Source organism: Aethina tumida, chromosome 4, assembly GCF_024364675.1.
Source record: "Aethina tumida isolate Nest 87 chromosome 4, icAetTumi1.1, whole genome shotgun sequence".
NCBI classification, from domain to species: domain Eukaryota; kingdom Metazoa; phylum Arthropoda; class Insecta; order Coleoptera; family Nitidulidae; genus Aethina; species Aethina tumida.
The window spans coordinates 14,530,012-14,544,028 of NC_065438.1; the positions used below are offsets into that span (position 1 = coordinate 14,530,012).

Consider the following 14,017-nt stretch of genomic DNA (forward strand, 5'->3'; position numbering starts at 1 on the left):
TGTATAGAATAAGAAAATGTTAGGTTTTAGAATAGAGTATGTAAATCTTAAACATTTCTTGTGAATAGTCAAGACATTTGACAATTTACCCACTTCCAAATACATAGACTGAATCCAAGATTGCTTTGTTAATGTTTCCCTTACCGTTTTGTTATCGAGAGAGACAATCCCAAACACACAACAACATTATTATCGTCTATAGACACAGCCAGACATTTGGTTCCAAATCACGGGCACCAATTCGTAAATTGAGAGGTCCCGGTCACGTGCCAAATTAACTGCCTGCGCCTCTGTTTATAATCCGTTAACTAACCGGTAATGTTCTCGTTATCATTTGCTTCTATCTTAATGCACGGCAACATGAATTGCCCAACCCCATGTGTGTGCATTTGTTAATTGCGTGGTTGGAGGCGTACGACTCGATGCGAAAGTCTTTGTCGTGACCCAATTCGCTTATGAAATATTAGGGGGTGTTTCGATACCAGTAAATAAAAGCATATAAAATTAGGCAGCCGAGTATCATAGGACGAACAAAAACGGCTTTATGGCCGCCCAAAAACCGACTCGAACGTGGGAGTTAAGAATAATTTTGGTAAATAAGTCATTAGGCCCGGCGCACTTTTAATGCGCCTCCGGAGGAAAGAAACGGTTGACTATAAAGATTGGAAGAGGTTGTAAATTTCGATTCCATTTCCGGGAGAATTAGCTCTGCGGGAATGAATATTAAACGACGTTGATCAGATATGGATGTAATAACCGAAAAGTCGTAACCCATATTCTTGCCATCTGGAAATTTCGAATAGGCAGTTTAGGAATCGTAATGTCGAATGCTCCGCGACGAATTCCATTCGGAATTTAATTTGAATATTGCCCGTTCTCAATTACGGACAGATGTAGATGGGGATTCCAATAAAAATTAATATTCGATCATTAATTACTAATTTCGTTCTTTTGAACAGCGATTAAAACCTGCAATAAGTTTTTTCAGTAAATCATAAGTTTTTGACTGTCCAAAATTCTTGGTTTTAACTTTTAATGAATGAATTTTCAACCGGTACTTTAAGCAATACCAATACTTACCCTAAATAATATATTTTCTAAAAATTTAGGGATTATTTGTGAATTTTTTTTATTTCAAAGCATAATAGACAGTGTGGTCATAATTTGTCAAAAAAAATGAAATATCTCAAAAGCTAATGCAATTTTTTTATGCATATTGATGGATTCTATTTTATCAGAATCAGACATTATTGGACGAATTCGACCGATAAACTATGGTTAAAATAGGAAAAGTGCATACCTCAAACTTTTTAGTAAAGTGAACACTTTTTTAGCAGCGTTGGGCACTTTTTGGTGGGTTCGCGTCACCGACATGCTCAAGATTGGCGCACGCGCAGTATGCTGTGCCCCTTTTTGGATGGCTGAAATCTCGAGCGTCACCGTCTCTATAACTGCCAATTTTATTTTTTTAATTAAATATCTAATATTACTTTAGAAAGTTTTTATTGATGTACAATTAAAATACAAGAATTATTACACATTTTCGAAATCTGCCAAAAGTCGGCTTTCGTAAATATTTCAGGTCTCCTTGTATATTTATTTATAGGTTGTTTCAGAAATGGTTTATATTTATTTTCCATTTACAAACATGTTTTTGTAAATAGTTGCTTATAAAAAATCTTTTAAGTATTTTATAACACATTTATTATTTGACAGAAATAATAAACAAAATTCATAAAGAATGGAAAAAAATATATTTACAGTGTTTATTTTAAATGACGCTTTCACATCTATAGATGAATACTTAGAACCATTCAAAGAACTTTTACCTAACTACCCAAAACAACCTGTTCTCATTGCTGTTGTTGTTAAGTGGGTTGCGGAGCCGTAGGGTAAGGATTTAAAAAGATGATTGTAATAGGTTATGTTATTGTTTATATATAGTTATTTTGAAAAGTGATCTGCTCCAGATGTTTGATGAGGATGTAAACTCTCCCAATGTGTATAACGTGGAATTTCTTCTCGAGGAGAATGCTGCATGATCGAATTTGTAAGTGGAATTCAATTGTACACTTCAGTTTGTGGCAAGGCGTAAATAACTAGCATAAACGAAGTATTTTAATAACAGCAGTAAGTATAAACACAAAAGTAGATAGAGAAATCTATACAAGCAGTCTTGAAACATTCTAAAAACGTTATTAAAGTTCATCAAGTTTTTATATTTACTTCTGTAATCTTGTAAGGTAAACTTATGTCACTAGGGCCAGGAATGATGTCACAAATCTTTAAATATTTATTTGAATACCTTTTTATATGCTTCTGTAGAAACAATTGACACCCACTATATAAACAACTTATTTGTCTTATTTTTTACAGGAATTCACATAGGGGTACAAAATTAAATGAATATTCAGAGGATTTCTTTGCCTGAAGAACTTGTCCAATCAAAATAATATTCAATAATAAAGTGTTACATTCAAAAACTACAAAAACACTACAAAAAGTACTACTTCAGATTAGATTTTGGGACACACTGCATAATTAAATAATACTTATGATCTACATTGTTAAAATATAAATTAAAACTATGGAGTTGGTTGTGGTATTGCAAAATTTGCGGTTAACATTTTGTGACCTTTGTGGGAAGACATTTAAGGAAGAAAGCGAATACCACAAACATTTAAAAACCCATCACCTGAAAAATATCACGGAGAAAAAGTACGTTTGCGACATTTGCGGCAAAAAATTCCGCGATAAGTACGGCGTCTCTGTCCACATAACTATTCATACGGGGGAGTTATTCGAATGCCATATTTGCGGAAAAAAGTTAAGCAAGTCACATTTACCTAAACACATGAAAATTCACACGCACGAGAAGAAATTCGGCTGCACCGTTTGCGGAACGAAATTCCTCTATCGGAGCAGTCTCACCAAACACATGCAAATTCACGGGGAAAAAAAGTTCGGTTGTAACGTTTGCGGGAGGAAGTTCCATGTGAGGTTCAGTCTCATCAGACACGTAAAAACTCACACGGACAAGAAACCGTTCGGTTGCAACGTTTGCGGTATGAAGTTCCGCCGGAACGACTACCTCCCTAAGCACAAGCAGACTCACGAGGTGTAGTACTGCTCTAAGCATATGTGAAGGGGGGCGAAAAGAAATTTGGTTGACGATGTTTTGAAAACCATAATTAGGCTTATGTTAATAGAATATTATTGATTATTAAACTGATATTTACTTGTTTCATTTAATTACCACAGAACACTCACTCATTACTTACCATCAAGATATTTTATGACGTTTTTTAAATTCCGATATGAGCAGAAAATGTACATTACAAATAAATAAAACACTCTAATTAATTAGAAATTATTTGTTTCCTTAGACAAACTAAAAATGAATTAAAGAAATTTCAACCACTTCTACAAATTTTTATAAATTATTTTTTTTTATAACCATTTTTCATCAAAAGTAGCATATTTTCAAACACAAAAAAAAATGTCTTTTATGTTTTTTCTCTTGATTTTTTTTCAATTGACCAAGACTAGTTCTTCATTACACCTAAAAATAGATAAATATAAAAAATGAATATTTGAGTTTTAATTTTTTATGATATAAACATGTGAAGTATATCACAAAAGAACTGGTTCCTTATTAATCCTGTTCGAGCCAATCACTCCATCATCTCTTTTTTTGAGTCAGGGAAATCTCTTAATACATCATTTTCTAATTGTATTTCTTCATTTGTGGGGAAGGACTTGGTCAACAATTTTTGTTGGAACCACCATCATTAAAATCCTTAAAAAAATACTAAACAATTTCGTTTTAATATGTTTATTACTCATGGCTCATATTATAATTAAATTAAAACTATGAATACTTAAAAATATTAAACTAAAGTTGTCGCACAATCTGACATAGTTCATATAAAATTAATAGTACAAATAAATTAATTTTTTACTCACCAACAAAATTATTATAAATCAAACACAATAAATGTTGTCTATAAATCACTAACACAAATTAATAAACGTAGAAATAAATATGAATGTTAGAAAATCACAGCGGCAATGTTAAGAACAATTTCGCGGTTCCAGAGATACCAACTTAATTTTAGGCTGTCGTAATGCAGTTTTACCAATGTATTTTACTTACAAATATTTAAAATATTAAATAAATTAAATTTCTAATAAAATGTCACAAAGTAGATTCTTTAATTAAATACATATTATCAATTGTACCTCTCTTTGAAAAATAAAAACTATAAAATTATGTCTACCACTGTAGGTTAATATTCGTAACACAAGGTAGTTTCTAACCTAATTTTTAAAAGAACGTTGAACAAAAACAAAAACATGGAAGAGTTACTTGTGGTTCTGAAAAACCTGGAATTAATATTTTGTGACCTTTGTGGTAAGACATTCAAGAAAAATAGCGAATACAATGATCATTTAAAAACTCAACACATGGAAGATAACTCGAAGAAATTCGATTGTCACATTTGCGGAAAGAAGTTCCGCTATAGGTGCTTGTTATCTGCACACATGGTAATTCACACGAGAGAGAATAAATTCGCTTGTCACGTTTGCGGGAAAAAGTTCCGATTCAAGGGCAATATAAATCCTCACATGGCAATACACAAGGACGAGAGGAAGTTTGATTGCCACATTTGCGGAAAAAAGTTCCGCAGTAAGTACTATTTACCTATTCACGCACGAATTCATGCAAAGGACCAGAAATAATTTTACAATATATGCGATAAGAAGTTGAGTACAGTCACTCTATTCACATAAATGTTCAGAAAAGAATAAGAAGTAATGTGATTGTTGCATTTTTGGAAAAAATTTACACTATCAATGCAATTTGCCTATTCACAAGCGAATTCACATGGGGATGTCTCTGTAGTCACATGGACTCCATAAATAATTAAAATATATATTGCTAGAAGTAATAGAAATATCTGTTGTTTTGTTACACTTTTGTGTTGATTTTAAGAAGGCTATTGATCATCCATTTAGATTATTTCTGAATGGGTACAATAAACCCAAAGATTTTATTTATGTTAATAATTCTAGCAGTAATTAATTCAATAATTTTATTATTATGTATTAAGAAAAAATGTAAAGTTGATTTCAATAAACGTAATTAAGTGTATACGCCTACTTTTTGTCCAATACTCGCATGTTGTATTGGTCAGTAGCGATATTCTGTGAAAGGTTCTCAAACATGTGGGTGTCGCATCTTAAGGAAGATGTTCCGCAAAATGCCTACAATTTCTGATCATTTAGATGTTCACATGGAGAAGGGGAAATTCTTCATTAACTTTTTGAATCACATTTTAACTTGTGCTGTGAAAAATAAAACCAGTTATTAAGTAATTTTGAAGACCAATAGTATGGTTTGTTTATAGAAGTAATTTATTCTTTAAGGTTACATTACAATTATGGTCACTTTTCATTAATTTAATATGATTATGTTTTGAAAAGTTTCCAATTCACTATAATTTAATTCAAATGATGCACCAAAATGCGAGATATGTTAAGTGGGTTGCAGAGCCGGAGGGTAAAGATTTAAAAAACTTAATGTAAAGTATTGGACATCAGTCATGGAAAGATTTTCATAAGGAAAAAGAAGAAACTAAGTAAATAAATTTATAAACACCAATAATTACATTATCGGAATTAATAGTAATCATTCTGTCAACGCAATGTTCCACAGGTTGTGATAGGTTATGTTATTGTTTGAAAGGTGATCTGCAGCGACTGTAAACGTATGGCAGGCTCTGCTCCAGATATTCGATGTGGATGCAAACTCTCAATGTGCATATCGTGGAATTTCTTCTCGAGGAGAACGCTGCATGATCGAATTTGGAAATGGAATTCAATTGTACATTGCAGCTTGCACTGTATCCCTTTCAGATCCGAAGGGGCAAGTGGCAAAGCCCTAATAACTAGCCTACACGAGGTGTTTTAATAGCAGCTCGACTTAGTAGTAAGTACAGTCAGAGAAGTGGGTTGATCGAGAAATCTATAGAACCATGGAAGTTATATAGACATTAGGACAACTGTCTTTGAAACCTTACAGTTGATCAAGTTTTAAAACTTTTTTCACAAAGGCCTGGACACACCACAGTTTTAGTCTTTACAATGATGTCACAAATCTTAAAATATTTATTTAAATTTGCTTCTTCTGTATTTTGATGGGCTTAAATTTATTGGTCTTATTTTTTATAGGAGTTTACATGGGGGTACACAAATGAGTGAATATTTGGGGGATTTTCTTGCCTGAAGAACATGTCCAACTAAAATAAAATTCAATATTGAATTGTTACATCCAAAGTCTGAAAAAACAGTAAAAAACACTACAAAATAATTAACTACTTTCCTTTACACTTGGAGACTCCATGCATAGCTAATTAATACTTATAATCTACATTGTTAAAATATAAGTTGAAACTGTGGAGCAGTTAGTTGTGGTATTGCAACATTTGCGTTTTTATTCTATTTGTCCATTTTTTTTTCAAAAAGTTCATAAATGTACATCAAAAATCTGTAGCTGAGACTCATTATTATAAATCAATCTTAATTGAAAAAGTTAATCCACTTTTTGTATTCCATTGTACTTATCTTTAAAATTATGTCTACCACTGTAGGTTAATATTCGTAACACAAGGTAGTTTCTAACCTAATTTTTAAAAGAACGTTGAACAAAAACAAAAACATGGAACAGTTACTTGTGGTCCTGGAAAACTTGGAATTAATATTTTGTGATCTTTGTGGTGAGACATTCAAGAAAAATAGTGAGTACAATGATCATTTAAAAACTCAACACGTGGAAGATTGCTCGGTGGAGAAGATATTCGGTTGTAACATTTGCGGGAAGAAATTTACCCACAACTATAAACTCAGTAATCACATGAAATTTCATACGGGAGAGAAGAAGTTCGTTTGCCTCATTTGCGGAAAAAAGTTCGGCTTTAAGTCTAATTTGAATAGTCACATGCATATTCACACGGGGATTGAAGATATTCGGCTGCCCTAAAGGTTCTGCTAAATGTACAATATCTCTAATCACATCCACATTCACGTGGGGAAGGAGAAATTCTTCACTTATCTTTTGTTATAAAACCAGTTATTATTAAGTTATTTTGAAAATCAATAATATAATTTCTTAGCGGGAGAAAATAAGTAAAGAGGAATTATTACTAGAAGTACAATATATAATTTATTTATAAAAGTTATTTACCCTTTAAGGTTTCAATACAATTATGTTAATATAAATTTAATATTGTTAAGTTTTAAGTCTCTAATTCAATTATCCCAATTTCTGTCTTTAGATAAATCATCAATTCAATTTTTTTGTATTTACCCTTTTATCAAGCTAATCCAGTTTCTTGCATTTATCCTTTGACATTTCAACTTTACTCTCCGTTATTTTTGATTTATTCTCATCTTAGGGTATACAGTTTACTACGAAACCCATTATCTTTATTATTAGTTTATTTAATTGGTTTGATGATCCACTAATATATCTATGTTGTGTCAAAAGGTGAAATAAAATATATTACAATTCTTTTCTTTCCCTTATCAAGTTACCTATCTGGCTGGCTGGTACCATAATCCGTTACTTTAGTTTAATATTTTTAAATCATTTACCCAGTCCTCTATCTTTGATTCAAAAGGTTTTTAATTCTATTAATAAAATTTCATTTTAACTGAGATTTGTGCATTTTATTTTTAAAAGTTGAAAAACTTTCTAGACAACCTGGTATTAAACAAATTTTATTTTTTCACTTGTTTTTTACTTCCTACTTTTAATTAGAAAATTCCAAAATATGAAATAACAAAAAGTAATTGACAGTTTTTGATACACCGACAGAAATTTTAATTTATCTTGATAAAAGTGTTCATATTACTGCCAATGATAGCAATAATACGGCAATACAAATGTTTATTGGTGGGTTTAGTTAGGTATTTACTAATATTTGAAAAAAAATGTAAGGATCAAAAGTAGAGCACCTAATAAAATAAAACAACCTTATATACATTTAGCCTTCCTTTATTTAGTATCTAGTAGCATATCCAGAAAAACATCCAAATATCATAACACTTCCTCCACCATGCTTCACAGAAGGTTTAGTGTACTTGGGATTATGCCTTTCATTAATTGGTCTTCTCAGCCATTAAATGCCATCAGATTTGAATAATTGGAACCGACTTTCATCGGAAAACAAATGAACACCGGACACAGAAATAAAGATGACACAAAGACAAAGATGTCCTGCCAACTGGATTCGGAAGAACAAGACCATCTGAGGAAGATCAGAGATCTTCCTGGGGAATGATTAGAAATGTGGTTGGATCCGTTAGCTTCCCACTGCCACTGGTTTGTGAAGTGGTACTAAGCCCCAGGACCACGACAAGGTAGATCCATCCTGGGGTTTATTTATTATTGGATAATTAAAGAAAATATTATAAATATTAATGAACGTGAAAAATTAAGAGGTAAACTTAAGTTACTGACGGAGTCATTCAACTTTCTATAGGCAGCATTTGATAAAGTGTTTTGTGGCAATATAAAATTCATAAGTGTAATATACGTTGGAATAACAGAGAAACTTTTGACAACGTTCCCGTTGCGAAGTTCTCCAGATGTTCGGTGGCAAGGAAAAAGAAAAAACCGCATCTCGACGGAGTGTCGGTATCATTTATTTGGAGGGTGTGTCGGACCGTGGAACGGGAACGTTTGTCGGGGTGGGAACGAGGGTCGGTTATAGCGGGACGAGAGTGACAAGGGAAACGTCTCAAAGTGTTAGCAGGATCATTAACTTCATTTCAGAAATCGTTTCAATTTAACGCCTTCCTTTATCTCACTTGACCATGGATATCTTAAAGTTTTTATTCGGCACTGAATTATTGGAAAACGGACGGGCTGCAGGCGCAAAAATAAAATCACCGTGACTTTTGATTAAAACGGGAGGAATGAGTGCAATTTTAACGGGAAGCGAGAAAATAAATTCGCTCGCCGTGAAACGTTCGAATCGATGTTTCGCGATATTTTATTTTTAAGTTTATTGAAAATCACGGAAAGGCCTCGCAACTTTGAATATAAATTATTTAACGCGGGCGTGCTACGTTTATTAATGATACATAATTGAGATGCTCCAATTTATTGATTTGCTTTCGTTCAAAAGATTTTGATAAAGAGTATTAAATGTCGTTGAAAAATAAACTAAAAATGAGACATAATTGTACAACGTACATCCTGTTTAATTTAAGCTAAAAACTCGAAGTATATATTAATGTTTTCGTATTAAAATTTAATTTGTTTTAGCAATATTTATTTTATTTATATTAATATTAATATTCCAAATACATAAATCTCAATTTAATGTTTATACATTTTCATAGATTTAAATGTCCTGAATTTTTCCAGACAGTTTTATTACAATAAACTTCGAAATAAATTTTAAATCATTTTCAAAACTTAAACACGCAATTCCCCCATTAAGTGGCAATAACTTTATTTTTCTGAAACAAGTTGTGTTCTGAAGTTTCTCGAATTATCAAGATCTTTAAAGTTAACTTTTAGATTGATGAAGTCATTTTAACTAGGGATGTCTATTAAAAGTTTCCTTTTTAAATACTTTGCTTACAAATTATATGTTTATGACAAATAATTAAAGAATTTATGCACTTAAATAAATATATTCTTTATAATTAAGTTGACCTTAAAAATTGAATTAAAATACTACTAATTGAGATAATCCAATTTATTTATCTACTTTCGTTTAAAATATTTGATAACAAGTATAAAATCTCATCAACTTTATAGAATAGAAAAAAAAAATAGATGAAATATAAAATTTATTCATATATAATTTTCTATATAAACTTCTAAAAATGTTCTAATGTTAAAATTACTCAAGTTACTTACAATAACAGTAATTATTATTTTATTTACATTATAAATACTATTAAAATATGTTTATATATTTCTATAAATTTCAACTTTATTTTTCTGAAACAATTTATATTTTGAAGTTTTACGAATTATCAAGATCTTTAAGGTAAATTTTTAAATTAAAGTTAACTAACTGTAAACTTCGCTTACAAATTAAATGTTTAAAACAAATAATTATAATTGAATATTTAATTGAATAATTTATACCCTTAAATAAATATATTTTTAAATTTGACTTAACATTAAAAATTGAATTAAAATATTACTAATTGAGATACTCCAATTTATTGATTTACTTTCGTTTAAAATATTTGAGCATACGATGTCAATCAACTTTATAAAATAGAAAAAGTATAATAAAATATAAATAATATTGGATGTATAATTTACTATATAAAGCTTCTTTGAAGCTTTTATGAATGTTTAAATATTAAAATTACTCCATTATACTTACAGTAACACTATTTATTATTTTATTTACATTATCAATAAAAATATAAATAAATAAATAAATATAAATAAATAAAAAATATAAATATATTTATATATTTCTATAAATTTTAACATTCGGTGTCAATAACTTTTTTTTAAATCATTTGTATTTTTATCTTTAAGATACATTTTTAAATTAAAGAAGTTATTCTTAACTAAGCATGTCTGTTAAAAGTTAACTCCATAAATACTTTGTTTTCAAAATATATGTACATAAACGAATATATATTATATAATTTAAACATGACGTTAAATTGAATTAAAATTCTATTTATTGACATACTCATCAACCATCAATTAATTTATTGATTTTCCTTCGTTAAACATTTTTATAACAATAATAAAATGTTTATCAACTTTATGAAATAAATAAAAAAGATCAAAGATCAAGATTCCAATTTTAAAATCATCAGAAAACTTAATAAGTCATAAAACATACGCCATGAGTAATTTAAATTTGAAGCTTTTATGAACGTTTTAACATTAAAATGTCAAAATTTAATTTGATTTATATATACAACAAGTAAAAAATATTTATCAACTTTGTAAAATAAAAAGGACATATTTTATTATAAAACACACTCTATTTTTTATATATAATTTAAATTAACAGCTCAAAATATTTGTTTATGTTTTAATGTTAAAATGTCGAAATTTAATTTAATTTAACATTATTTATTATGTTATATACATTAAAATTATTATTCAAGATATATTTATAAATTCTACCATTAAACAACAATTTACGTTTGAAATATTCAAAAGGCATTAAATATACAAATTTTCAAAAATATAATTTAAGAACATTCAAGTTTAACATCTTTAATTCATGACAGTTAAATTTTTACAAATTGTTTTTTTCAATACTAATTTCAATGTAAGTAAAATAATAGATATTGTTAAATTGACATCAAATTTTTTTAATAAAGGTAAATTAATTAATTGTATCTTAAAATATTTATTTTTGTCAATTACTTAAAATTAGTAAAATTAGTTTAGGACTAAACTTTTAAAATAGATATACCTAGTTAAAATTCTTCTAATTAGAAGATATAAGATTAAATAAATAATTAATTCAATTAACTAGTCAATTTTCAAATTTTGTAATAATTAGTAAAATTATTTTAGGACTAAATCTTTAAAATAGATATAGTAGTTAAAATAAAATTCTTCTAACTTGAAGTTATGGTAACATTAAACTTTACATCCAGTAATGTCTGAGATTTTTTGTTAACAAGCATAAGAAAATACGTTTTATTTTAACGGGTTCACTTCCATAAATTCAGGCATGGATAATTTACAACAGCTGCCATAAATTTCACGGCTACGATTAAATTGTGGTCCGGGATAAAGTGTAAGCTTCTGGACAACAAAGATCCCGGACCCTTTTCATGCAGTTTAGTGCTTTTGTTGTTTTGGTGTCGGTGCTAAGGCAATTAGTGAATTATAGTATTTTATGCTAATTAAATGTGCCTGTGATCCGCCAGGTTTTGCTGTCACGTGCGCATTTTTCAATGTGACGGGCATCGTTGTCATGTTATCAATTTGCCGTAATTAACTCCATGGAGTATTATTGGATTTTCATCAAACTACGAAATATAACAGCGATCCGGTGTTAAACAAAAGCAGAGTCAATTTGCAATATCGTATAAAGTTTCAGGACATGTTTTGGGTCAAAATCTAGTTATACCAATTGTCGGCTTTGTCCGCTGTTAAATTGATTTCGATGCACAACGGTCCCTTCCCGATAATTTAATGTGATAATCTTTTTCGATTTCGGTGTACAGTGGTGGTCAAAAGTGCGGAATAATTTTAAGAAATCGATAACACTAGTTAGATATTAACATTTATGAATAAAATTTCATATAAAATTGGTTCAACAAATATTTAACTGAATACTGTACAATATCAAGTGTTCCTGAAAGGGGTATTCAGAACTTGAACTTCCATTAATGAAAAAATCTGGTCTAGTTTCTACTAGTTTCGACAATAGTTTATTTATTTTGAAAACCATTTCTAGAACCAACCTTCGCCACTTAAATGCTTCTATTAAAGGATTACCTACGCATTAATATTAAAGTAATCTGTTTAAACTACATAAAATGTAAATCACAGTACAAAGGTAATCCAAAGGTTTTTTTAACCAAACTTCCACTAAATTGTACAGTCGTGAAGTCTTCTGAATAAAATTTTTTACAAAATTGGTACAATAAATATTTAACTAAGTACTGTACAATACAAAGTGTCTCTAAAATGAGTGGTCAGAACTTAAGAATCCAAAAATGAAAAAAATCTGATGTAGTTTCTACTAGTTTTAACAATAGTTTATTTTATTTGAAAACCATTTCTAGAACCCACTTTCGCCACTTAAATGCTTCTATTAAAGGATTACCTACACATTAAAATTAAAGTAAACTGTTTAAACTACATAAAATGTCAAATCACAGTACAAAAGTAATCCAAAGGTTTTTTTAACCAAACTTCCACTAAATTGTACAGTCGTGAATAAAATTTTATACACAATTGGTACAATAAATATTAACTAAGTACTGTACAATACAAAGTGTCTCTAAAATGAGTGGTCAGAACTTGACAATACAAAAATAAAAAAAATCTGATCTAGTTTCTACTAGTTTTAACAATAGTTTATTTTATTTGAAAACCATTTCTAGAACCAACTTTCTCCACTTAAATGCTTCTATTAAAGGATTACCTACACATTAAAATTAAAGTAAACTGTTTAAACTACATAAAATGTCAAATCACAGTATAAAAGTAATCCAAAGGTTTTTTTAACTAAACTTCCACTAAATTGTACAGTCGTGAAGTCTTCTGAATAAAATTGTATACAAAATTGGTACAATAAATATTTAACTAAGTACTGTACAATACAAAGTGTCTCTAAAATGAGTGGTCAGAACTTGAGAATACAAAAATGAAAAAAAATCTGATCTAGTTTCTACCAGGTTTAACAATAGTTAATTTTATTTGAAAACCATTTCTAGAACCAACTTTCTCCACTTAAATGCTTCTATTAAAGGATTACCTACACATTAAAATTAAAGTAAACTGTTTAAACTACATAAAATGTCAAATCACAGTACAAAAGTAATCCAAAGGTTTTTTTAACCAAACTTCCACTAAATTGTACAGTCGTGAATGTCTTCTGAATAAAATTTTATACAAAATTGGTACAATAAATATTTAGCTAAGTACTGAACAGTACAAAGTGTCTCTAAAATGAGTGGTCAGAACTTAAGAATCCAAAAATGAAAAATATCTGATCTAGTTTCTACCAGTTTTAACAATAGTTTATTTTATTTAAAAACCATTTCTAGAACCAACTTTCTCCTCTTAAATGCTTCTATTAAAGGATTACCTACACATTAAAATTAAAGTAAACTGTTTAAACTACATAAAATGTCAAATCACAGTACAAAAGTAATCCAAAAGTTTTTTTAACTAAACTTCCACTAAATTGTACAGTCGTGAATGTCTTCTGAATAAAATTTTATACAAAATTGGTTCAATAAATATTTAACTAAGTACTGTACAATACAA

General features: G+C 29.2%; 2 protein-coding genes across 2 annotated transcripts in view; both read left to right on the forward strand.

The window, feature by feature from the left end:
- The first annotated feature begins 1,934 nt into the window (after positions 1 to 1,934).
- LOC109606050 (zinc finger protein ZFP2) lies at positions 1,935 to 5,225 on the forward strand. Its single transcript, XM_020022623.2, has 4 exons — positions 1,935 to 2,050; positions 2,377 to 3,123; positions 4,134 to 4,143; positions 4,309 to 5,225. The coding sequence occupies exons 2-4, from the start codon at positions 2,588 to 2,590 to the stop codon at positions 4,741 to 4,743; spliced, it is 981 nt and encodes a 326-aa protein (XP_019878182.2). The 5' UTR covers positions 1,935 to 2,050; positions 2,377 to 2,587; the 3' UTR covers positions 4,744 to 5,225.
- Positions 5,226 to 6,722: 1,497 nt separating this feature from the next.
- Positions 6,723 to 14,017, forward strand: part of LOC109607173 (general transcriptional corepressor trfA-like) — a 214,501-nt gene continuing 207,206 nt past the window's right edge. Inside the window, exon 1 of the mRNA XM_049966835.1 lies at positions 6,723 to 6,800. The gene's annotated coding sequence lies outside the window, so the exon portion shown is untranslated. The remainder of the gene's footprint in view (positions 6,801 to 14,017) is intronic.

Excerpts from the sequence above, each read along its gene's own strand:
- LOC109606050 (XM_020022623.2), top strand. The coding sequence starts at position 2,588 with ATGGAGTTGGTTGTGGTATTGCAAAATTTGCGGTTAACATTTTGTGAC.